General features: G+C 41.9%; 1 protein-coding gene across 3 annotated transcripts in view; it reads left to right on the top strand.

Moving 5' to 3' along the window:
- The window catches only part of LOC109528704 (ERC protein 2-like), a 139,626-nt gene that overhangs the window by 49,949 nt on the left and 61,836 nt on the right, over positions 1–27,841 (top strand). For 2 of the 3 annotated variants that reach the window (XM_019891631.1, XM_019891629.1), the window contains 3 exons: positions 6,399–6,486; positions 9,237–9,389; positions 14,546–14,706. In XM_019891631.1, coding sequence (XP_019747190.1) covers positions 6,399–6,486; positions 9,237–9,389; positions 14,546–14,706 — 402 coding nt within the window. The remainder of the gene's footprint in view (positions 1–6,398; positions 6,487–9,236; positions 9,390–14,545; positions 14,707–27,841) is intronic. The other variant, XM_019891630.1, reaches the window with a different exon arrangement.

Genomic DNA, 27,841 nt, shown 5'->3' with positions numbered 1-27,841 from the left:
GTGAGTGTTTAAAAATAGATACAGATGGCCCCTTCTGGGTGTCCTTAAGGAAGCATCTTTTTGAGTTACTGAATCATTTTGAGTCCTTGATTCCTTCCTAAGTGCTCTACTTAAAAAGGAGCAATCCGCAAGATATAAACTCTCCATTTCTTCCTCATACCTCTGGAAAAATGCTTCCATCCTCATGTTTTCCTGTATGCAAAAGTTTATACAGTCAATTGTCTACATGATTTGCTTTTCATCATGTAACGAAATGTCTGACCAGTTGTGTTTGTGTGGAAATGTTTGCAGCTCTGGTTGAGTATACTTTGTGTTTGGCTGTTACACGCAAAAAAATACTACACCATCAGAATTGCCAACCAGAGTTGTTTAAAATGTATTGCGATACAGAGGGAGAGAGAAACAGATAGACAGACAGACTAATAGATAACTAACTTCATCCCATGTGAGAAATTGCTTTTGCGAGCACCATAATGTTTTTCAAACCTTCCCACTTGACCAGTGTTTGTTAAAATGAAATGTAATATATATCTATATATAGTATATGTTCGACTGGTTAGCTCGTCCACCTCTCAGTGCGATTCCAGGCCCCGGCCTACCTGAATGTTTTCCCCGTACCTTTTGCCATCTAATGGAAGAGCATTTAATTGCTTTTACTGTCACTATGTCAACTATTCATCAAGGATAGATGAACAAAAATACAGTGACCCCTCGCTACTTCGCAGTTCACTTATCGCGGTTGCAGTGCATCGCGGTTTCAGTGCATTGCGGATTTTTCAAAAGCATTCATCAAAAATAAATCAATAAAAAATAGCGAAAATGCCGCAAAAGATCTGCGAGAGGCAGATGATAAAAACACTTTCATTACCAACTCATAAAACAGCAAAGAAAACTGACAATAGATACAGTACCACTGTAGAGCTTACTATGATGTTGTCTTGGTTGTTTTTGTATTTATCGAAATGCTAATTTCTTGTTTTATGGGGACAATTAAATCTTTACAAATACTGTGTAGCACATTTTGAGCTAGTGGGTTTGGTGCCAAATGGGAACAATCAATTGGCTTTTTTTTTTGCAGAAATCTGGGAACATTCCAGAGAAATTACGTATGTTGTTGTACTCTTGTAGTTTTGATTATTTCTGTAGTGATATGGAGACATAACTTTGGAAAATAAATCTGCCTCCCAGTCTGAACATATCCTTGTGACATGGTAAGCACTCTGGTATGTAAGGGAGAGTTTCACTGAAAGGGAGGTTTCTATGCATGTGCATTATACATGTGCATATGGGTGGTTCTCAGTAAGTGGGGTTCAGGAGTGTGACATGAGAGCCCAAATATAAACCTGTTCAAAACCAGGTCAAAATGATATATGCTTTAAAAAAAAATCCTGCAGTGTGCTGTGAATAAATCAAAGTTCACTTACCCCTTTGTTCACCAGAAATTGTTCAATGTTGTGGTACTCCATTGTTTCGTCTTGTAGCGCTTGGCACCTGAGCACCAAGTGTTGAGCACTAATTATTGAAATAATTATTTTTACACTTGATCACTTTCACGATATTCATACAATGATATTCAGTCGAAAAACTGGTGCAAATAACCAATTGGATGTTGAAAATGAATTTAATGGTGAATATTATTACAGCAATGGCCGTCATTTACATAGCGTTACTTTGGAGGCATGGTAGATACCTTCTTTTGATCAGCATATGCTTTGCAAAATGCGCACTGGCTGCAGCTGAATTTTGCATAATCAAACACCTGGCGATGCGAATTCAAGAATACACTACAAAATAGTGCTTGCAACTAGCATAAAAAAAAAAAAATATATATATATATATATATATATATATATATATATATATATTTTTTTTTTTTTTTTTTATTGAACATGCATGATCAATAAAATGATCCCCACACTTGAGACATAGCTTACTTGGGCGTTGTAGGGTTTTATTGATTGATTGATTTATTTATTTTAACGTTTTTAAAAGAATGTGTTAACATTGTATTTGGCAGCAAACCCATTGAAATTCTGGTTCAACTGACTACATTTGTTCCAGTGGATACAGTGAGTTACAGTTGTTTTGTTTTTGTTTTTTTTGTTTTTTTGTGTGTTTGTTTTTTTGGGCCGATGTATTATCAAATTACGGACAGTGTGGGACTTGATTAAATGGTATTGTGTTGCATTGACATTCTGCCAGTTTAGTGGTGTTTTTGAAGCTGATGCATTTTAAATGTTTAAAGAGCTCTTAATTACACAATGTCAGGAAGTGGAAGTGGCTCCGTCGGCTATTTTTCACCACTCAAAATATATTCACACACAAATGACAGCACAAATCTCAGTCAAGTTGTTTATTTAATCCCTGTGTGCAATATTCCAAGCAGTGTACTCTGGTGATTGATTGGAAAGGGGATAAAATAATGGCTCTCGAAGTGAGTCAGTGTTTGACCATGCAGTTGGACCACAATTTCTAAGAACCACCCAGTAAAAGTTTCATCATCGCTTGCCGGTGATGGACAGTATAGCTCAAAACACAGCACGAAATGACATTCTTCAAGTCGTTTTTGTCATTTCCCATTTTCATTTCGGCAACATGTCAGATGGTATTTTAGCTAAGATAAGATGTATAAGTACCATCAAGAATCTATACGTAGAAAACAGTCTTGTCCCATTTGGGTCTTTCAGCACTGCATCAAGACGAATGTCTCAGATAAAACTTCAGCGTGTTGACCCAACTGCCGTACTCTAAACCTTCTGAGTTCATGTTTCCTCCCCTTTTCTTCACCCGTTGTGCGTCATTCCTTTTTGTTTTGTTCCACAGAAAAAAAATGGACATCATTTCGATTATATCTTTCCTCTTTTTACCCAAACTGAGCATCTCTCAGTCAAAATCCCGCTGCTTTCCCCATCTCCTTAAAATCAGAGGCTTTTGTTCCATTTTCAAATTTATTACAAAAAAACCTGAAGGTACTGTAAATCTGAAGCAATTTTAAAGCGAGAAACATTCATTTTATTTTCTGAACATCTTATTCCTACTGATGTTCCTGTTAACCTTTAATATTAGTCCAATTTACGTTCGAGGCATTGGGTTTTTTTGTCTCCCTGTTGGTTTTTTTTTGTGATCAGAGCGCTCAACCCATCCATCCATGCATGTTCACGGATCATTGTACTTCAAACTTATTTTTGCCTTTAATTCCATTGTCCTCTTGTATAATACTATAAATGAGTTTCAATGTTTGCAAACATTGCCTCCAAGATGTGCGCGCATCTTAATGACGTCACTGTTGTTTGCAAAGACAAGCATTCTTAATTGCCTCCTCAGTCCAATTCTCACGTCGTCAAGCTTGTAACCATAACTTTCACCGTTTTTTTGTGAAAGGGGTGTTTACCAGCAGGAATTCTATAAAAGACTCGATCTCTGCGTGTGCTCTTTCCATTCTGACAACCCACGGCACGAGACTATTACGACTCACAAGCGTGTGTTTTCTGCCTCCAAGATGCACGCGCAGCCAGACTTAATGTATGCATACGTCACATGAAAATGATCTATTAGTTCCTAAGCACAGGTTTTTTGGTATGTTGAATACTTGCAATGCACATGACTGAACTTTAAATGTTTTGAACAACTCTACTGACACTTATTTTTTACATTATTTTCAAGCTGCTGTTCTCTCAATGCCTTGCATAAAAATATTCGCACGTATTTTCTGCATGTTTACACAATATAAACCGTCCTGCCGAATTCCAAATGTCTTGTTAATGACTGACAATTATCTTGGCAGGACACTTTTTTTTTTTTTTTTTTGCCAAGGCGCAGTTCAGACCAATTAAATACATTTCAAAACAGAGTATGGGATATGAATGATGGGAAACGTGTTTAAAAAAGATCAAAAACACATCTGCTCTTGGAACATGGAGCAAATTGGAGCTGTTTGTGTTGGAATATGGATGTGTCGAGAGCTCCAGGTGGAAGAAGCACAGGGACATGTGAAAAATGACTTACAAATCTATCAGGTTTCATCCACAGTGCTTTTCTTCACTCTCCCTCGCCAACAACTCTGTCTGTCTTAGAAATTGTGCTTCCCTAAAACATTATTGTCCCTTTCCGATAACGATCACAGTTTAGCACGAGCACATGCAGCCCCGATACTCTTACTCACACTTTTTTACTTCATCAACCTTGCCCGGACGGTTTGACGGCACTGTATTAGCTATCAAAAGACACCAGCGCGTCTGCGGGTTGACACACCTGTGGCGGCAGCTGTGTGAGAGACGATATGCCCTCATGACCAGCTAGTTTTCGGTGGACATGCCTCGGAGCTTAGGCAAACACACGCGGAGACTTTGCAGTATAAACAGGTTCCTTGACTCAACTCCTGTAGATGTCTATGAGGGTCTAACCACAGGTTAAAGGAAACACTGATAGAAATGTGTTATTTTCATGGACAGTAGGAGGAAATGCAAGACTCAGAAACAAAAGACGGTTCCAGAAAACACACTGATTAATAAACCGTGTGGTTTGGTGAGATTCAACTTGTTTATTTTGTCATGCATTCAAGTGAGTAGGATTGCAAAGGAAAGTAATGCACCATGTGATTGAGATTGCGATGTCATTTGGTCAGTAGCCTGATGGCGTGTGGGTATAGAAACTGTATTGTAGTCTTGTCATTCTTGTTGTGAAACTCCTGTCGCTTTGAAAAGTGTGTGTCATGGATTGTTTTGAAGGGTAGGCAGGCAGTCGGCAAATGCAAGTGTATCCCAAAATGTTTGGCAAAAAGATACAAGGTCTATAATCAGACAGCTTCAAAGAGTCAGCGGCGAGAACAAGGAATAGCCGAGACGTGACGACAAAGTACAGCAAACCAGAAACGAGACAGAATACGACACCAGGTTCAGTTTATGAGGCAATTGGGGATAGAAAAGCGCAGCTGAGAAAGGCACAGGTGAGTGCATGACAGAGAAAAGTGGCAAGACAAGCCCCCACACAAACATGACATGCCTTTGTAAAGTCATAGTCTGAACGTGCAGACTGCCATTCTTACAACACACGTTTCCATGCTTCCAAAGAAGGGAAACAAAAAGTATTGGGACACAAGTATTGGGAAAATCTAAACGTCACAGTTATAATAGCTTTCACCCCACCCTGAGATGTTAAGAGTGCGTCTGCGGGACTAGAACGGCACTTGTGAGATCAGGGTGACTCACCGTCACTGTTGGAGTTCATTCTAAAGTGTTTGAAGGAGTTGAGGTCAGAGCGGCCAAGTTCACACTCATCCAACAATAGTTTGGTGTAGAGGATAGACCTGCCCTGGAACAGCTGGAAACTCCAAAAAAAACTCCAAAGCTGGAAACTCCATTTCTAGAATGTATCACTTCTCCGGTTGATGAACTTAACCGCTTCTAAGGCATGTACAGTGAATTTGGAGTGTGTGTGTGTGTGTGTGTGTGTGTGTGTGTGTGTGTGTGTGTGTGTGTGTGTGTGTGTGTGTGTGTGTGTGTGTGTGTGTGTGTGTGTGTGCGCGTGCGTGCGTGTGTGCGTGCGTGCGTGCCAGGTGAGTGTGTGTTCTGTGTTTTCATCTTCTTTTTAAGCATATTTAAATGAATTGCTCACCGACACCACTCACATGTTGGACACACACAAACAACATTTTGGTTGAAATGAAAGCAAATATTTGCTCACATGCGGGGGCAACTTGTAGGGCTGACCCAAAATCAACACGCCGGCATGGATGTGGAATAATAATATGGCGCGTTTTAGCAGCTGCTTGCTCACGGCTTGTTTACAGGGCCGGGGAGTTCTCTTACGCTAATTTGTCACTGTCAGCTTTCTCGCCTTTTCATGTTTCACCCTTGAAATAAAACTTACATGTTTTTAAAACTAGGCCATTGCCTCACATTAATTGAAATGGGATGTGCTTAATTCACTGAATTAAGCAAAGACAGCCAAGCCAAACTTGAAAGGCAATTAGCAAATTCGGTCTCATCAACTTCATTTCTCATTGTGGCTGTCCTGAGGGCGAGGTGGGGTGCGGGATGTCTGTCAGATGTGTATTTTGTGTCTGTGTGTCTTGCAGTTGACAATTTACATGCGTGCCTCGACTCCATCACTCATCTTGCCTGCCATGAGTCACGCATGTGCGGTGTGTTTTGGGCAGTGTGACACATCATTCATGCTATCATTTATCTGCAAAAAAAATGTGTGTGTGTGTGTGTGTGTGTGTGTGTGTGCGTGCGCGCGTGTGTGTGTGTGTGTGTGTGTGTGTGTGCGTGTGTGTGTGTGTGTGTGAATATATATATATGTGTGTATATATATATACACACATATATATATATTCACACACACACACACACACCGTATGTATATGATATATTAATTACCCTTTTCTCTCTCTCAAGGCAAATCAAGTCCCCTCACATCCAAAAACAGACAGTGGAATTCAGGAAAGATGCCCAGCCTGACGGACATCAACATTCTTTATCGCAGGTTCGAAAATATCATTATATCTATAAAAGTGTGTGTGTGCGTGTGTGTGTGTGTGTGTGTGTGTGTGTGTGTGTGTGTGTGTGTGTGTGTGTGTGTGTGTGTCTGTGTGTGTGTTTGTGTGGTTGTAGATTCCTTGGTCTCACAGCTCCCTCCAACATTTCTACTTTGACAAACTGCATGGGGTTTTTTTCGTTTTTTTTTTTTTTTTTACACAAGGCAGTGTTTTTGCCTCCTTCTTGTCACTTTAATTAATTAAATAGACAGACAAAATGTAAAAGTACAGCACACTTAAAAATTACGCCCATTGTGGTCGAACGTGTAAACGTTTTCTTTGAGCACACGCTACTGTGTCGCATTTTTACCATATTTTCTTTGTTTCATTCAATTGTGTGTACTGCATAGTGTTTTCTCAGCAGTCACCCCTATCTTGCTCCCTTTTCACCGCGACTGCTCAACATTTATCTCTGCATTCATGGGGAACACAAAATGCCCAAGGATACGTACACATAAACAGGGCCGCGCCTCCACCTTCCCGCTTCCCATCCATGCAGGAGACTTTATGTGGGATGAAGAGATAACATCTCTCTACTTCATCGTCTCCATCGCACCATACTCCACTTGTGGCCAACGCAGAGAAAACACACTTCCGAAATGTTCACTTTAATCTCTCAAAGTGGCCTTTTATTACTTTTTTACTGTAAGCAGAGATGGGCACTTTACCCTATTTACCTGGGTATCTTTCCGTCATCGTCCCTCTGTCCTTATTCATATAATAATCGTCCCTCGTCCTCGTCCTTTTAAAGCGCTTCCGTCTCTGTCCACCCCCCCCAGAAAAAACAAAGCATCCGTGCATGACGCCGTGGAAGAGAGGCATGGACTGACATATCGCTCCGATCCGGTTCAACAATTGTCTGCTACAGAATGGAAGAGAAAAAGAGAAAGAATATTTACATTCATTTTAGATTTCCAAAGAGTTTATAGCTCCCATGGAATCTTTAGTTGCTGACACTGACGTAATATGCCCTTTCACCTGCCATACAGTGATGCAACATGACAGTCTAAACCCGTAATGTAGGAATCCAAACATCGCTTAATGTGCCAAAACTGCGATCAGTGGTCACCAAAATTTATGTTGACATCTTTACTTAATGCTCACATAGACCTCTGAAAATATTAGAATATATACAGTACTTCCATCAGAGAATATCCTGTTTGTTTCTCAATGGCAAGATGCTGTTGATCAGTTGCTCGATTACATCTCGGTCTCAAGATCTGTGGACAGTGTTATGAATAGGACCGTTTCAATACCAAATCCTGAGAACCAGGACACTGCATTCACATTTGAAGTTCAGAGAAGGTCAAATTTTAGGTTCATCCAAAAATAAAATAGCCCTAATCTTCTGTGAGCAATGTGTACATATGTATACCGTATGTATTAGGGAGTGTTCAGGAGTACACAGCTGCTGGAAGTGTCTCACTCCCTTCTGGTTTTTTGTAATAATTATAATCCCTCCATCCCACCAGAAAGAGCCAGACTCCATAATGACCTTTCCGTGGGGACCTGGGTGATGACTGGTTCTGTAGAGCCAATTATCCATCCATTTTTTTCCCCCCATGCACATCCGTGAAGACTATATACTTGACAGACAGCACTATTCTCTCCTGGCTAATAAAAGTCACATAACACCCATAGGATGTACAGGTATTTGCGTTGACGTACAGGGGCAGCCTCCTGGTAGTTTCGCTGAGGGTCTCAGCAACAGCAGCATCTCAATGGGGGTTTGGGCGAGTGGAGTGGTTTTGTCCAAATGTGTGTGTGTGGGGGGAGGAGGGGTGCGCGTGTGCGTGCACATATCTCTGGTGGGCGGGGTTAGAGGAGCACTTGTTGATTCTGGTGCATCGAATTACTGGCCGTCTGTCACGTCCAATTACAGTGCTGCAGAGCTGACGCACACAGGCTTCCTCTGTGTGTGTGCGCAGGGTTTTGTCGCTCACCTCCAGCTGTGTGGCGCTGACGTGACGAGCAACAAGTTTCCGCTCGTGACTTGCCCCGCTTGGCACCTTTCTCAATGACCTGCAGGGAGAATCCCATTGCTGCTGTCAGTATCACCGTTTGACTTATTTACTTCATTTGGGTGTCCTATGATTTGAGCCTGCACAAGTCCCATACGGCAACTGGGTGTCTAAAAGTGGTTGGAGAAAATGTGACCCTACCCAAGTTTGTCTTGGCTGTGTCTCCATACCCATGTGACCCGATTACCGCACTGCTAGTCTGCAGTGTGAACGTGTGAACTTGAAGGCGAGTCCCCCCGACCCCACAATGAAAGCGGGCGAGAGAAACTGTGGGTTTATTATTTCTGTTCGGTGTTTTCTTTCACAGTTCCATCAGCCAATGTGGAGAGTGATCCTTTTCCGACTCAACACGGGTGTCGTGGAGGCCACACATGCACCCAACATACACACCTGCTCTGCATGTGAATACACACGTTTGTTGTGCATGCCGATATGCAAGTCTGTAAAGTTCATGACACGCTTATAACTTATTTCTAAGTTAGTGTCCTTTTAATAGACACTGTGCACTCACCACTGCTTTGGACGCCATTTCTCTAATGAATTCAGCTTAGTTACCTTACAATCATTTAGTCATCAGTTTACAGTACAAGAAAGTGTTGAATATTTAAAAAATAAAACACTCTCGCCATCATCACTTTCCTTCCAACGTGTTAAAAGAAAATTCTTTTGCCCCTCAGCTTCCTCTCTCAGCTTCCCAGGAGGCCATGCATGAGACAGCTGAGCGGATAGGGCAGTTGGAGAATGCCTTGAGGGAGAGCATGAACACTTCTGCACGTAGGGATGTGCTCTGGGCTCAAGAGGAGACGGCCCACGTTCGGGCTCAGAGACAGGTGTACCTGATACCTTCTGCACACAACCATTCATTCCTTCAAGGACGACATAACTTGCAGTGCAGGCTAACTGATTCAAAAGAGCCCAGAAAGTGTAATATCCACCCTTGTGTGACTAGCGTGTGTAACTGCAGATGGGATGGGGTGAAACCTAATCGGTGACTCCAATAAAGTGAAACCGCCCGACGCAGTTTTCCAAATTTGGCATTAATATGGTTTGCATCCTGTGTGATACCATAATCATGCAATTTGAAATACACTTTGCATGTGTTGAGTTTTTGAGCGTGTCATTAGAAATAATAAATTCACACAAAACACAAGTATTGGGACATGGAGAGGAAAATAAGCAATTGGTCTTCTATTTCTTCAAATCATCATAAAAATAAAATACAAATAATTTGATTAAAATGATTAAAAGCAAGGGTCTAGGTGAGTTGAATGATAATGTGCAGATTTCATGCATAGGTGCATGAGAAATGTTTTTTTTTTCATCCGTATTTGAAAGTGTCTGTGTTTGAATGTTTGATATCCATTGGCAGTTTGCTCCACTTTTTTTGCAGCACAACAGCTAAATGCTGCCTCACCATGTTTGGTATAGACCAGGGGTGTCAAACTCCGGTCCTGGAGGGCCGGTGTCCTGCATGTTTTCCAAGTCTCCCTGTTGCAACACACCTGATTCAAATGAACAGGTTCAATGTCAGGCTTGCGCAGAGCTTGCTGATGATCTGATCATTTGAATCAGGTGTGTTGCAACAGGGAGACTTGGAAAACATGCAGGACACCGGCCCTCCAGGACCGGAATTTGACACCCCTGGTATAGACCCTGGTCTGGACTAGTGGAACTCAGTCTTTGGACCCGAGAGCCCTGCCAAGTTTATAGTCTCTGAACATATCACAGATGTATTGTTGGCCCAACCCGTTTTGGAATTCATAAACGTTAAGTGCCGTTTTAAAATCGACAAAGTATTTTGTGACTGACTGAATGCCAACTTTACAAATGGTGTGATGTTTAGGATCTCTTTCTTCGTCCTGGCTAAAACTCTAACTCCAGCATTCTGGATACGCTGCAGCTGTTTAATGCTCTTTTGGGGAAGTTCTGCTCAAAGGCCATTACAGTAATCCAGTCTACGAATGATGAACGCATGGGTGACTTTCTTCTGGTCTTCCTGGAGGACAAAAACATTAAATTGTTGTTGTTTCTGAGTTGGTGAACCGCTGCTTTGGTGATAGTGTTGGTGATAGCATTGGTGTAAAGATTTTTGTATTCTCTAATTTTGGTCGTTTAAAAAAAAAAAAAATCATCTAACCTGATGAAGCCAAAGACCAGCATTGAACAAGTATCTCGCTCAAATGGTGAATCTATCAATATACTCTGTAAACTTTAAATTGTCTTGTTTATTGAGTTTCTCCCAACCAGCTGTTCAATTAAAGAATCCAAGCAAACAAGGTCATGGGTGTTGTACGCGTGGGCCTGCTCACCTTCTTCTCTGTGTTTCGGGTAATTGAGGCCATGTCTCAATTTCATCCACACTAAACTCAAACTCATATGCCGTTTAGGCTCATCTTGCTTTGTGCCCTGGGAAATAGTCCCGCTGGAAGAGAAAAGGGCCTAACCCAAACTCTTCTAACAAAGCTGGAAGTATGCAATTTTTTAGAGTAGCTTGTGTAGATGAAGAATTGTGTCGAATCAAGGATCTACACCCCAAATGTACAATATTCATCATTTTATTAAAATATGTGTCCCAGGACTTCTGTCTTTGTAATGTCGTTACAGATCCAAAAAACTGCATGTTCTGCAATTTTTGTGATTGATGGCTGGTTAGTTGGTAAGCGCCTTAAAGTGTGTTTTGCAGATGTGTCTGCACGGCTGCATGTCTGCTGCGAAGTCAAGAAATGGGTTGAACGAGTGTGTTCCCCCCTTTGTGTGTGTGTGAGTGTGCGAGCATTTGAATGCGAATGACCTCACATTAGTTATAAGTGCCATAAGAAAGACGGGAGCCACCAGCGGTTTCAACTACAACGAACATTTTTGTGGTGGAGTTGAATACCTCTTTGCTCACAAAACAGAGAAAGACAAACACTGACAAAGAAAAGTATGGGTGGTTGAAGCAGAAAAAAAGGTCGAACTCAGTTTATAAAACCCCAGAGTAGTTCATACTTAATTTCCAGTCAGTATCTGTGACACTAGGCCTTGAATGACTCCAATAACATACCATAATATACGTTTATTCTCAAAGTTTCGTGGGCGAGGGCTCAGGACATTTACACATAATAACAAAGGACAAAAGCAACATCATGTTAGAATCTGCATGCAAACAAAGTTGATGTCAAGTGAGAATAAACATCTTCCGAATTTGACACACTGCAGGAAAGTGGTGTTATTAACCCTGCCGAATTTGAAAGATTAAAAAAAACAAAAACAAACGGAGGCTTCAAAATTGCTCTCAAATGCTGAGGCCGTCTCCTCTGACCGCATGGAAAGCCCCACAACAGGAGGCACTAGATCTCAGCTAGCTAACAAGCTAGCTGAGATCTGGTGATTTAGAAGTGAGCTGGTTCCAAATTGTGTGGACCATAGCCCACGATTCTTAGACTGATCGTTTAAAGCCTTTGTGTTTCCTATTTCATTTATACCTGGTGTTGTGTGCAGCTAGCGAATTACTAAAATCACACAGTTTGGGATTTAACTGCTTGATTGATTGGTCCAGTGTATGTGCATTTTGATGTTGAGTTTTTTTTTTTTTTTTTTTTTATTGCCTGTGAATATGACTGTTCTGGTTGCATTTCACCTCTCGTCGGAGCAGGCTTCATCAGGTCGTGCAACAGGGCTTAGGACAGCACTAGTCAACATCTGAATACAATGTTATTCTAATGAGCTTTCTTGACAGGTGGGAACAAAAGTGATAAATACGGTGGTGGGACTTTCAATTGCACCAAGTCATTTTTTCCACCATGGGAAGTGAGAAAAGGCCTCCCAAATAATTGGGCGCCTACATGCAGAGAACATACTGAGCCATTGTGCTGTCATGCTGGTGAATGGACTTGATGCATACTGAGCTAGAATCGAGCAGTCATGTTGTCCGCCCAACAAAAGATAACCATTTGGCCGTGATGCTCGCTGCTGTCAACGCGTTCAACACTGTGAGTCTGCATGACATCATGCACGCAAGATGGAGGCTACTAAGCATGCAGTTCCACTGTGACCCGGACTTAGGAGAAAAGAAAAAAAAAACTCACTTTGTAATGGGTCAGTAAAACATCACCTGATCTTGGCACCATTCCCGGCATTCTCACATTTGGCCCCCTTGAAATGTTCTTTCTTCTTTCTCCTCTGTGTCTCAAAGTAATCAGTCTCATGATGTGTAATGCGGTGAAAGTCTTCCATCAGCCTGACTGGCTGAAATGGAGCATGGGTAATGCTCTGGGTGCCTTTTCTTCACATTGTCAATGGAGCCTCGGCAAGTCTCTTGTGGCCATCATCGGGGGCCTCCTTCTCACCCATCGGCCTTCTCAACTCGTTTGGCCCAATTATCTCCACACATTTTTTTCTCTCTGGCCTTGTCCCACTATCCGTCCAAATCTCTTGCAGCCCTCACGCCTACGTGGCATTTGAACTGGGCCTTTGAACCGTCAACACCGGCGCAAATGGACAAGGGGGATTTGGCCCTTACCTCTGAGCCCTCAATCAGCTTAGCCAGTCTTAGTAAGCCTTAGCCAGGCTGTGAGGCTTTCCCTTGAAGTTGAGTTAAATTAGCACGCACAGGCTTGTCGCTAAAGCTGATTAGGACCTTAATTTCACTAAAACGCATTGTATTCCTTATTAATGATGTGATTGTGACACGAGGGCTAGTCTGGGTGGGTGGTGGACCAATGTTGGGCTGACAGATCCATATGTGACGTGGGTGACCCGTAATAGAGTTTAGCTTTTCAAACAAAACATCAAACAATGAAAATAATTCCAAGCTAGCCATTGATCACCACCCCCACTGATCATGTGCTGGGAGACTTTGATGTGGTTTGAGACATTTGGATGTGTTGTTTTATGGCTGAATTAGCTGTTGGACGATTATGAGGTTAATTGTTGTTGCCAAAGATGTTCGGTCTAGTTAGTTTGATAGAAATGCTTCAGTGCATTTCCAGACCGCTGTGAATCAAAACTGCATTTCAAAGTTGCGTACTCCGCAGCGTTAAGCGGCCGACTGAGCAGACTGTCGAACATCTGTGAAACACACCTACCAAACAGGCGGCGACGGAGAGCGTCCTGAAAATGTGCGAACGATTTGGCCCCATCATAAAAGAGGCCCGTTGCCTCTTTTATGTCCCACCCCATGGAGTGCTTTGCACTTCTTTCATTTCCATTTCCCTTCCTTTATGTTTGCTCAAACAATAATTTGTCTGATCTGTCTTATCACGAAAATCTACACATTGTCACAATTGAAAAAAGATTCATTGTTTTTGGCGTTTTCCAATCACGTCATCATAATGAGCCCGACTGCTACGATGCCGCATCCTTTCGAAGAGTGCTCGCTGTCAGACAATTACATACTTCCCTGTGTGCGGATAATGATGCCCCGAGGTCACATCCTGCCTGTGAGACGCTCAGGTGGGACAAGTGGGCCCGAATGGTTGGAGGGCATATGTGTTCATTGATCTCACCTGCACTCAAGTAGACAAACACACCCGCGTGTAAAAAAATTAGCGAGCCAATAGAAAGAGGAAGAAAGAGAAGACTTTGCCGCGACAACAGCAGACTCCGGTCATTTGACCTGCCCCTCATTTTCAAGCAGCCATACATTCCATTCATTCATTTCACCTAATTTTAGCCTTCCTTCTGACCGGCAGAATTAGCTATACCTGCACAATCGAGAGGGGAAAAAAAAAGCCAATGCAACATCTCTATTGTACACGCAGTATTAATTAAACAGTATGCAAATGATTGCGATTAATTTAGCGCCTTGCCAGGGTTATCTTTTCCAATGCTGAATTTGATATATGCATCTCATTACTCTGTACAGGTGTAGCTCATGTTGTAGCTGATTGGTGAATTTGAAATACCTCTAAACATACATTGCAGTATAAATATGCCCAAGCATTGTCTCTCTTATGTGGCATGGTTCCATCCTGTTTATACCAAAAGTATGTCTCCCCTTGACTAGCTGGAAGAGCTGATGGGGACCCTGGAGAAGACCCGGCAGGAACTGGACACGACAAAATTGCACCTGTCCTCCACTCAGCACTCCTTGCATGAGCGAGACAGACATCTCAACAGCCTGCGCCAGGAAAGACGAAAACAGCTGGAAGAAATTCTGGAAATGAAGTTAGTTTCACACTGTCTTTCTACCTACCCGTCTACCTATCGACTAACCTGTTTCAATTATTTTGAGTTGTGAATTGGCTTTTAAAAAGGCAAATCAAGTTTTTCTGTTGGCTTCGCTTTTGCCCACTGTCATACTTTTTGTTGAAAAAAAAACAATGTGTGGTGAAGTCAGCGACGTGTCAGTGGGGGAAATGCACGTGCGTTTGTTTTCTCGGATCAGGTAGAAGGTGCCTGTCGCTGGAAATGTGGTCATCAGAAAAGTAATTTTGTCATCCAAAAAGGTAGCACACATATTTATTGGAAACTTTCTGTCCATTCTGTCTTGCGACGAGAACGAGCCTGTACGTTTGTCTCTGTAGACAGCAGCTGGAATTGGAGGGTAACCATGCTTGTGCTAAACACACACACACACACACACACACACACACACACACACACACACACACACACACACACACACACACACACATACACACACACACAACTATCTTGCTATCTGTTCAAACCGCCCCCCCCCGCCCCCAGCTAAGCAATGGTTTCCAGCAGGACAAATGTGTTACATCTGAGACAGTCGCAAGCTGTCCCTCTTTTTAGATGTGAAATTGCAACCACACTCACAGAACATTGCCTTGTCTGAATTATTCTTGTATAGTCTGCTGGCACTAGTCTTAAATCATTATTATATCACCACGACAGAGATATTTGAGGAAGAAAGTTAGTGTGATGGTTGGCTGACATAAACAGCAAAATTACATGTGCTGTTTGTGTGCAGTTCCTTGGACTGGATGCAAGTCTACACTGACACAAGCTAATGGAGAGAGCATCATTGTGTGTGTGTGTGTGTGTGTGTGTGTGTGTGTGTGTGTGTGTGTGTGTGTGTGTGTGTGTGTGTGGTCTTAGAGCAGTCACTGCAGTGTGCATGAGGAGGTCAGAAGCATAGGTTTGGGGTCACCGATGATACGGATTAAAGGACTGTTGAACTGTTGAGTGGGGCGAAGCTTTGAGAGACTCGCTTGCATCTTACCAAGCCTCAGAGATACATATGCCGAATGTGCGCTCACACGCTTGCGTATGCTCACTCTCTTGTAACAACTGTACACACACACACACACACACACACACACACACACACACACACACACACACACACACACACATACACACACTATATTCTCACAGCACGGCTCTGGTTCAACTTAGCACAGACGCAAGCAAGCAGGCCAGATCGGGTAGAGAATGTGAAGTAAGGAGAGAACGTGAGCTATGGCGTCGCAGAAGTTGGGCTTGGTCTGCACACACTGAAGCATTTAAATCCTAGAAAGGAAGAGAGCTTGCGTGTTTGTCAATTTTATCTTTCTTTTGTCTTTCAGATGTTGTGTGGCATTCGTAAAAATATAATTAAAAAATAAAGAGCAGTTGCAGAAAACTCTTGACAGTGTGTGTGGGTGTGGCAGTAGGCTTCAGTGTTGTTAATGAAACAGACTAATGTTTCACTCTGTGTGTGTGTGTGTGTGTGTGTGTGTGTGTGTGTGTGTTTACAGTGTGGGTTTGCGCTTCTTTTTTTTTTTTTTTGTGTGTGTGTGTGTGTGTGCGTGTGTGTGTGTGTGTGTGTGTGCACTAGTGCACTAGTAATTAAATGCATTGACAATTGGGGTGGCGGCCGAGTGGGATCATTTGGCACCAGGGTCCAGAATAAGTTGGAGCAAAAGTGAATTGTTCTTTCTCGTATATGAAGCACATCTGCAGCCTATTTCATTTTTAAAGTGGCCACTTGCTCCCGTACGTCCATGTCACACCCCACTTGTTTCATAATAAGAAGTGGCACAAGTTTGAAGCATGACGCCAGACACTGTACATCAAAGTGGGCAGACATTGTGTGAGTCTTAGAAAAAAAAAAGAGGCATCTATCACACTTACATGTGTCAGAGGACAGAATAATTACAAGGAGACGCACAAGAAGATGTAGGGAGGAAATAGTAAATGATGTGAAAAAAGACGATAGATTGAGGGAGTGATTGATGGAGAGGGTGGGTGTTGGGGAAAAGGAGTATGGGAATGATGGAAGGAGTAGGAGTGATAGAAGAAAGACAAGCGAAAACAATGAGTGGAGCTGCGAATGACATGGGGGGAAGCACTGTTTGGTGTTTCTGTGCGTGCACTATGTACAGCTATACCAATAAACATTCCGCTACATCAAACTTTGGAAAAACACTTTGAGAGAGTTCTTCAGCACTGCTGAGCAGATCAAGGAGGAGTGCTGACATTTGTATACAGTATCCTCTTTGGCAGACCTTGACGAAAATTACTTTCCAACAGTATCACTCACATTTAGTCACAAAAAAAAAAAAAAAATCTTTATGGACATACGTACAACATCAAATGATGGGAGTGGTGTAAAAATTTAGCTCCATTTTGAGTGTCAATGTCCAAACATCTTGGTTCTTATTCAGCACAGTACAAAGTAGGGTAGAACCTCAAGTTACAAACTTGACTGGTTCTGTGAGCCCGTTTGTATCTCTAAATGTTCATAAATCAAAGTAATGTTTCCCATTGAAAGGATTGCAAATGGATTTAATCCGCTCCAGCCCTGAAACTAATGTATACATACCCCCTCCTTTTTTTGAAAGCAGTGTGTAGCTAAAATAAATATAATATAATATTAAAAAAATATTGAAACACACTTATTAAGAACTGTAACACTTAGAATATGACTATTATTGCTCATAATTTTAACCAAGGATGGAAAAAGTGGAGAAGGACAACGGTTCCTCCATTGAAAAATTGAAAAGGAGCCTTCTTCCACAAAAACATGCAAGTGTTTTTTTCTTGGTCTCTTTCTTGTATTATCGATTGGTTGATTATGGCATACAGATCAGAGAATGTGTGCGAAAAAAAAGGCGTTCAAAGTCAAGGTTTCACTGTATTAGAAAAACATCCCAGACTAGATTTTGTGGGGAGTTGTACCTGATGTTTTCATTTGGTAAATTATTGGCCTTTTTTAGACTTTAAAAAAAAAAAAATTGTCTTTTCTTGGACGTCTAACATTAAAAAAGAAACGTGTCATATCTGCTTAGAAAAAAACAAAAACAAAAGAAAATCCTTATGTCTTAACCCTAGTTGTGATTTCCCCAAATCCCAGTGTCACATTTTTGATTTGGACTCCTTTCTCTGTCCAACAAATTTGCCGCTCTGACCTGTTGTTGGCAAGTGAGAGCAACCCATGGCATAATAAAGCTTAGAGCAATAGCGACATTATGACTTTCAAATCCCCGACGTAGACATCCTGTCTCCGTAGAGCAATCGCCATGGTTACGGTGCCAAAACACTCAAGAGTCCAGCTGTAGAGTCAAGGTCATGTCCCTGCTTACTGATCTGTCTGCAGGGCCGAGACGTTCTAACTGCAGTCTCAAGTACACCGTGAAATAATGGAAAAAGTGCACACATTTTACAATGCACACACAAAACACAAAGTTTGCTGTTTTCTGCGGCATTGTGTTCCCTTAAAGCAATTTTGTAAGGAGTCGCTCCAACCTGCCAAAGCTGACGCACAGTACACAGACAAGAACACGCACAGACGACGCTTTGTATGAGCGCATTGACGCAGACATAGCAATTGACACGTGCACAAGTACGGTGTTCAAGTGTGATTGTTGTGTTAAGGCAACGATGAGACATTGAAAGTGGTTGAAAGGGATTCTCTGTGCTACAGTGATGAGGTGGAGCTGACCACACATCACCTTCCTCTTCCTGAGCAGGTTTGTGTGCGTGTCGCCTCGTGGGAACTCTGGGCCATTCATCATGTCTGTCTGTGCTCCTGTGCCCTCTGACACCCGTGTTTACCTTCGACATGTGTGTCGGCTGTCAGCTTGCTAGGTGTGTTATTATGTCAGGGCCGCCCTCCTTGGCTAAATCCTCCATTTGGTCAGTGGGGGGCCAGATCACCGCAGGAATTTTAGAGATAAATGGAAAGAGAAAAGAGAACATTGGGTGGGGGCAAAAAAAGTGGAGTGAAATGAGGATATATCCAGCAGCTAGCTCTTTGGAAGCAGTACAGCCCATACAGGTGCTTAATAAATTTGCTAGGCTGCCAGCTGATGTAGGATTTATATAGTGGCGGGCCGGGTATTTGCCTTCAGTGGGGACAGTTGCATGTACGTTTCATCAGCGGTATCTAATGGCACGATATCAAAACATAAACAATGTGAGTTAGTACATCATACTCACCGGGGATGCAGACTCTTACAGTTGTGCTTTGCTCGTTGAAATTGTCTCTAAAAAGTTTTGCTCAACCAACTAATCAGAAGAGGGGAATTCGACATCATCGTCATGGCCCTGCAAGGACAAATTTGAAGTCTGATTGGCTCAAGAAACTTTTAAAATTACATCATTTTAAGTGACATCACTTTGAGGGCCTTGGGCAAATGAGAAAGACATGACAGCACTTACAGTCGGAAATGTGACTGGATAAAATATCAAGCGTCCATATATGGTTACATACTGTGTTGGTGTCAAATTCAAGCCCAAATTGATTAAGCGACTTCTTGATTCTTGTTAAAATTCCAAAATGCAAATTGTGTTCATTTTTGATAACATTGAGGTATTGCAAACTAATTTTTGTTCCCTTTTAAAATAATTGAACAAACGTTTTTTTTTTTGTTTGTTTTTTTTTTGTTTGTTTGTTTTGTTTTTGCTGGCTTCTGATTTCAAAACTAGTTATCCATCAGTTTGTTGTGTACATGTGATAATATGAGGCACACATTTATATGTGTTCACTGTAATAATGGCCCTCTGAGGAAAATCATAACTGCAATATGGCCTGGGACAAAAATTAGTGTGACATCCCTGATGACTTGAAGCCAAGAGAATCGCGATGAATTGAAGATTACAATCTGTTAGGAATAAACTAATGGAAGAAATATTAGCCTCAAGTTGTAAATTTCCCAACAGATGGACCGACAGGCAGACGAATGTTTTTATTTTTTATTATTATTATTTTTTTTTTTTTATTCATGTAGAGGTTACTAACAATGAACTAGTTTGTGCAGTGCACTTGCTTACCACCACACTGTTTTGCCAAAACAAGTTTTTCATCCAGATTCTTGTGTGTCATTAAGGCTTTGCTAATGTAACAGACAGTGGCAGGCTACAGTGTGTTTATCACAAATTTGGGATACGTCGTCGCCGTCGCAACAGCAGCCATAAATGACGTTTTAACATTCCAGCGAAGTGCATGTGAAGGATGTTGTCTTAAATGTAGGTGGCCACTATAACTTGAATTTACAGTCACTTGAAGTGATCGCACAATATCGGAATCAAAAGAATGCACGCTAAGAGATCAGAATAAACATCCCCTTAATACGACGCACGAATCGTGGCTTGGAGGAAACTGGCTTGCAAAGTGTTGATCGTCCCATTCACAAGTGTTTACTGAAATAGTCTTTCCCTAGGGCAAAAGAAAAAGAAAAAAAATCTTTGGAAGCTCAAGTACAGAAAATGTGACACTAAGTGACACATCAAAGGTGGCATTTGGGAACTGAAGAGAATCAGATGCATTCTGTTGTTTGTTTCTTCTCTCTTTTACTTTATGACTTCTGTCGCACTGACTTGTTCCTTTCAGTATCAAATGCTTTCCTCTTTGTTTGGCCCTCTCTCACTCTTCGGCTCTATCTCTTGAAGGGTCGAAGAAGGCCTGGAATTTATCACACGTACCTAATAATTACTATCCCAGGAAATGGTCCTGAGGAAGTAGAGAAGTTGGTGCACTTGCTAATTAGTGTACCTCGCAAATGCACAATACACGCGCACGCGCGCGCACACACACACACACACACACACACACACACACACACACACTGATGGCAAAAGCTAATTAGTGTCATTTGGCTGGTGTACGAGTCTCCAGTAGGCTTAATCTGATTGGCTTTTGGGAGACTAACACCCCTGAGTTTGCATGGTTGTATAAATCTCAGGGCTAATTGACTGAAAGCCTTGTGTTTGTGTGTGCACATGAGTGCGCAATTGATTAGGCAGACCCTGCAGCCATAAAGAGCCAGCCCAGGACACAGCACCCAGAGGTGACCAGAGATGGCCTCCTAAAATACAGTCCAGCCCTCGGGGTCACTGATGGAATGAGGAGAAGGAAGTTGGGGGTCATTTTGGGGGGTTTGGGGCAGTCACAGGATGAAGGGCTCTCGACTTGAGTGCCACCAGTTATTTTAAATATGATTTTGGGGTGCAGCTATCACATTTTTTGCTATTCGGGTATCCTACTGAAAATTCTATCCATTAGTCGGTTATTGGGAAAAAAATAAATTTATATATACATTTTTTGTCTGGTTATAAATACAGAAGACAAAAAACACATTTCCACTTCGTAATGAATGACCAACTGGTGTTCATTTTTAGATAATCATCATTTTATACTTAAATTTAAACTGTGTATAGCAGCAAACTATTTTCCTCCGTAGAAACATTTGTGAGAACTTCGACAAATTTCTCCCCATATGTTTTTGTCGATGAGACAAAGTGACGTCAGAAGCACAGTAGCGATTTTGCCGGCTAAAACAACACACTTGAGTGAGCCTGGTTTGTTAAGAAATGATCAGTAGGAACAGCATCTGTGTCAGGCTGTCAACATCAAAGTGTACAGAGGCTGTTAAACTCTCTTGGAAAGTAATCAGACAGCTCTTGCCAGTCTATATGAGGCACGCTGCGGCCGCCGCTAATTGCTGGCAACTGGCGCCGTACAATACAGGATCAGCGTAATTAAACCTTTTTTTTTTTTTTTTAAATAAGCGACTGGATGTTATTTCAGGATGACGTTGTGTTGTTGACTTTTGTAGCAACCGTTTGTGACAACTGGAAGACGAGTCAAGTCAGCTGTTACACCGTGACTCAGTGCCGGGAACAAGTTCAAAATAAAAGTGTGCCAGGCGCTGATTTCCATATATTTGGTAAAGTATAATTTCTTTTCAAGTTGGCTTTCTCACCGCGCTGGTGGCGTGTTACTCTCATAAATAGTATGAACAATTGTTGCTGTGGTTAGCTTGACTACTTCTTCGTGAGAGTAGATATGTAAGTAAGTGGGTCCTCAAGGCAGAAAAGATGCCTTTAGTAATTTTTTCAACCGGGCTACCCTAATAACTCGAGGTCTCGTTTCAGCTCTAATCTGATTTAAACATTGCTAAATGGCTGCACAATAAGCACGTTACATCATTGATGCCAATGAGAGACTTTGATGCAGCTGCGTGCGTAATATTGTAGAATGTGCTGAGTTGTAAAGCAGCAATTTAAATGGTGGCTTAGTGAAATGCCAGCCTGGTTTACCAGAACGGGTGTAGAAAATGTTTCAGTGCCAGTGCATAGTGAGCTGGGGGAGTTTACTGGCATATATTCACACACTGTAAACACGTCTTTGACTCTGTGATTTGTGTACACACACACACACACACACACACACACACACACACACACACACGCACACATCTGAACTTTAGTTTGTCTTTACCTCTCACTCTGCTGTCTGTTTTTCTCTCCGTCCATGTTTTCTTTCTTATTAACTTCAGAGGAGCTTTACTCTCCTCATTCTCGCCTTGCTTTTGTTGATATTTGTTTCACTAAATCCCCTGTAAAGGTTCATTACACATTTTTCCCCTTACAACGCTCTCAAACTTTGCTCACTGGATGGCATCTCGAAAGTTAACCTTCATGCACACGGGAGGGGAATTTGTGAAGCAAAACATAATTTAAATAAATATGAAACAAGCAATGCCCACTGCTGATAATGGTTATAACAGGTGGAACAAAAAAAAAAAAAAACATAACATATCATGACCATTGATGAAAAACACAGTTATTTTATTTCATTTGTTTATTTTATGGTACATGGAAAGATATTTCAGTTTTTACCGAGTGCCGTTCAAGTTGTTTACATGGTGACCTGAGTGTTGGTGTTCTCCAAATACGTTACCATGCAACCTGCTTTCAAAACACGGTTTCTGTGACGATAGATGATGCCGTTTCACCTTCCCATGAGGTTTTAATTGAGAAGAAAGGTAGAGCGTCCCACCACCCACTCTGCATGCTTAGCAGCCGCTGGCACTTTTGGATTGTAAACGTGCGTCTGATTTGGTTAATTTATGGATGCAGATCCAAACCGTAATTATCATCATGCACTTCTCAGCAACGGCTGGAAACAGCCCGAGCTAGTACGGATAAATATGCGTATTCCTTCTGATGTGCATTAAATGTGTTTATGTGTACACAAAACAAGTGCCTACATGAGTTTGTTTTGCAGTGTGCGCATGCCAGTGCTCGGTCTCAGAAGAACAACCATGTGAAGAGCATGAGTGCTCATGGTTTAAAAAAAAAAAAAAAAACAGATCGGCAGACTCTCCCAGTTGTTTGGTTGAATGGTGATTTTTGTCTTCTCTTGCTCACTCGTGTTCATTTTGTCTGTTATACTGAGATATTGGAACCTTGACAGTTCTCTTGTCTCGAGAGCAAGGACAAAACTGAAATAAATATTTGTTGTGTCCTGGAAGTACATTTAGATGGACTGAACTTGAGAACCAACAGTTCATCGATTATTCAGCAACTAATCGATTCTCAAACTACTCGACTACTATTTTGATAATCGATGAATTGTTTCGAGCAGACATGAGGAACTTTAACATTGAAGGAGGGCTATGGTTTTTCAGCAGTGCTACTGCGGAGCCACACGAGACTGCAAATTTCCAAAACTGATGTACAGTATAACAAAAATGTAATTTTGAGTAAAAATTATTTTGTTGTTTTTTTGTTTTTTTCACATAAGAGTATCTTAATATATTTGAATTTTCAAAATCACGTGTAAAAGATCCACTTTTCAACTTCAAAAAACAACCACATACTCTACTATGATTTTCAGCTCTTTGCTGCACAACTTACTTTTGGACGTTGGAGGCGCTACTGAGCGATGTCTGCCAACTATTGGTCAACATGGAACACCGTGAACACTATTCAGTGGCTGAGCAACAGTACACATTAGTATTTTCAAAAGTTAATCCAAGGCCACTTCAAGTGTGGGTGAAATGCAGCCCGCGGATCATCAGTTGCCCATCCTGGTTTACAGCTATTTTTTGACTTCAAATGGTCGAATTTGAAGTTTAAAAAAAAGTCTTTTGATTTCAACGCCTCGAAAGTAAGAATTCTCTGATTTCTGTTGCCCTCCATGAAAGCAAACAGATTATCTTGTGTTAAAAAGATATCTGCAAACATCTGATTTTATTTTGGAAAACAATGGACAACACAGATTGAGGACAAAACCAGTCTCTGACTCATAATGGCTTAATAATAATAAATTGAAAAAATATGATAAAATAGTAATTGTTCTGGGGAATCACAATTGCTGGTTGTCCTAGGCATCCAAAATGCTTCGCCTGCCACTGGTTAGAGCTTGTAATCAATAGTATAATGGAAAAACCTCAAAAGTTTTTTTGGTTGAAGTGAAGCAGCACACTAAATGTGTGGGAATCTGCCAAACAATATGTTCCGGGATGTCGTAGACATAAAGTTGTTTCCATTTCTTGTCAAGCCCTAAAATGCTGTGGTGGTTGTAAGTATGTCTCAAAGGTTGTCACAATTGTGGTGTGGCTTCATCTGAGCCATTTGGTCGCTTTGTTCTCAAGCTATGTAGGAATACACTTTTTTTTTTTCTCGGTGCACACACAGACACGCGTTGTGTGCAGATATTCACTGAATTTGACAATATGTATTGGATTACAACACAACACTCCCTGGCACTCACTGGCCCATTCTATACACAGGTCTCTGAGTTCAGCATTGACAAAAATCCAACGTGTGTATTTGGCTTTGGGTTACACTTGATTGAATTAGAAGAAATGGCGCACGCGTGCACACGCGCACACACACACATACGCACACAGGCTTTCACAAAGTTAAGGTTAAGAAAAAAAAAATGCAAGTTGAGTGTCTTCTTCCATTGCAAGGGCTTTTATGTGATAAGATCGGGCCGGAGTGCTCTCCTATGCTGGATTCCTGAGCACATCAAACAACAGTAAACCACATCACAGAGGCAGGAAGAGCACAGCTCCATTAGCTAGCCCATAAAGAACACGTGTGTGTGTGTGTGTGTGTGTGTGTGTGTGTGTGTGTGTGTGTGTGTGTGTGTGTGTGTGTGTGTGTGTGTGTGTGTGCGTGCGTGTGCGGTATGCGGACCCCTGACATATTTACAAATTAAAGTTCTCATGTTTGAATGGGCAACAAAACTGTTGCCCATAATTTGGCGCATTCCCGTTCCAAAGTATAGAAATACAAATCTGTACACCTCTACTGTCAGTATCACTATCATGTGGGTCCATTCTACAGTGCATTTCATTCATTCCACTTCCATCGTAGTTTAATATGATGGTCTGTTTAAAAAAAAAAAAAAAAAAGCATCTTGACTTGATAACTTTGGGGCTACAGAAAAACAAGAATTTTGGAATGTGTTTGCAGGCCAGATGGCTGCCATGAACATGACTATCATGAGAAAAATCAACTTTTGTTGAATGCAGTTCATTTTATTTTGTTAAGTGGGAAAATTAGTACACAAATAAAATTGCAGAAATTCAGCATACCATTTTTTCAGTGTAGCTGTACAAGTGACACACACACACACGCACACACACACACACACACACCCCACAAAAGCAAGCTCCCCTAAAATGCAGTTCCCAGGTAGAACAAATCTTAGTCATGTCCTTGACTACTTTCAGAGCATGATAGAAATTCACTGTCACAACGCGTAGCGTGAAGTTCTTAAAACATTGGGGGGTCGGTTAGGAGGAGCAAGAAGGACATGCAGTCAAATGTATTTCATTGGGCAGTGTGGAGAGACAAAGAGTGAGTCACCCAGATGGGGAATATGGCTTTTGTTTTTCACATTAATTTGAAACAGGTCTGCATCACATACACAGACCAAGCAACATGTACTGAGATACTGTCACTCCGCACTTGGACTTGGGGGAGGGAGTTGGGGGCTCTGATTGGAACTGGATATCCTGGATATCATCATCATTGTTCTGCTCTCTGTCTCTGCCGTCACAGGATGTCATGATCATCCATGCAAATGTGAGACATAAGAAAAATATTTTCACGTGCTGGTTTGAAGCTGCATCAAGCAAATAAACTAGTACGGCAAATGCAGTGGCGGAGCTACATCGTAGCCCGGGGTGTCACTTTCTGGCCACCCCTTTTTGTTATCGGTGACTTTTCTGCCACTTTCACTTGGATTCTGCATTCTGATACCCCTCATATTCTCCCACATTTTTTTTTTAAATTTAGAATTTTCTAGTTTCCAAAACAAAAGCAAACACGAAAAAATAACAAAACAAAACAAACACAGGAAAAAAGCTCGTTCCCCCCACAACAGAAAAGTAGTGAATCAATAACAATGACCAAGGCTTCAATTTAATCATGTAAGGCTGGTTCACAATATTCAAATGAGGGGTTCTAACTTAAGGATATTCAATTTTTTCAGTCAATGTCAATCATAACCAGAACTTTCACACCATAGCAAGCAAACATGACTGAGAAGTCATTGTTCATCATAACATCCACAGTCATGGTTTCATGAAATAAAATCCACACAGATCCTAATTGTGCACGCACACACACACACACACACACACACACACACACACACACACACACGCACAAATTACAAGCAGGGACAAACCAAATTACCCAGCAACGTTTGGAAGAGTGAAGAATTAAGAGATTTTTGTGTCATTGTGCTTTTTGGATATGATTTCAATAAATGAGCCATGAAGTACAAAATGAGATGGTACACAAAAGCAAAGCAGTGGCAAATAAAATGGCATTATCTGGTAAACTAAGTGCAGCAAAACGCTGCCTTTTGTTTTTACGTCTTCCTGCTTGAGTGTTGTTATTGATGATATTTTATGGTGGCACGGTGGGCAACTGGTTCGCATGTCGGCCTCACAATGTAGAGGTGCAGGGCTCTAATCCGGCTCTGGCCTTCCTGTGTGGCGTTTGCATGTTCTCCCCGTGGATTTTATCCGGGTTCTCCAGTTTCCTCCCACATTCCAAAAACATGCATGGCAGGCTGATTGAACACTCCAAATTGTCCCGAGGTGTGAGCGTGGTTGCTCGTCTATGTATGCCCTGCGATTGGCTGGCAACCAGTTCAAGGTGTCCCCCGCCTACTGCCCAAAGACATCTGGAATAGGCTCTTGCACGCTGTGACCCTTGTGAGGATAAGCAGATCAGAAACTGGATGGATGGATGAATGATATTTTATTTCATGAAACTCTGACTGTGGATGATATTTTAAAGAATGACGCACGCATGCATGGGCACCCCTGGCCCACCTCTCATTGAAATATTTCTGGCTACACCCCTGAGAAAATGACTGAGTAAGTAGCTTCCGGAGAAAATGTGGCTGCGGACAAATTTGTCCCTGCGGCTGAATGGAATGAAGACACGGGGCCCACCCAGCTCCCTACTAAGCCTTTGCTAAAGTGTATTTATTCACGGGCTTAACCTGCCGGCTATCATTTCATCTTTTTGGCTTTCAAGTTGATGTGGTGCCTGCCTATGGCCCACGTGTAATGGAAATGGTGACACGCACACCAACAGAAGCGTGTGATACCACACAGGACGGCGGCATGCAAATGATGGCACCGCCCAAATGTGCGGAAGAGAGCGACGCCAACTACATGACTGCAAGGAGCTGGTATGTACGATAGTAATAGGTAATTGCTGCTGCTGCTGCTGCTGCTGCTGCTGCTGCTGTGTGTTTGGCTTTGCTTGAGCACGTCCATCGTAACCAGTCACAAATGAGCCTCTGCCGGAGCCAAAAATCACACATAGAGGCACAAGGTTGAACCGTATAAAGTCTTTCATGGTGCCGCCGACTCTAGTAGCATGACACCTCAGGCAAAAAGAAGTCATAAAGCAAGTTCAGCGCATTGTTTGGGTCTTCCTCCTGGAACGGTTTGTTGGTCAGGCTCAAAGGGCCTCGGTTTGCTGACATCAATGTGCTGGCATGTCACTTTGGCAGATTAGCACACAATAAACACACACTCAGATGCATGCAAACAGACAATTAGCTGAGATGTCAAACAGCCAG

Source organism: Hippocampus comes, unplaced genomic scaffold, assembly GCF_001891065.2.
Source record: "Hippocampus comes isolate QL1 unplaced genomic scaffold, H_comes_QL1_v1.1 scaffold174, whole genome shotgun sequence".
NCBI classification, from domain to species: Eukaryota; Metazoa; Chordata; class Actinopteri; order Syngnathiformes; family Syngnathidae; genus Hippocampus; species Hippocampus comes.
Note: the sequence above shows the minus strand (reverse complement) of the source record. Positions and strands in the feature narration are given on the sequence as shown.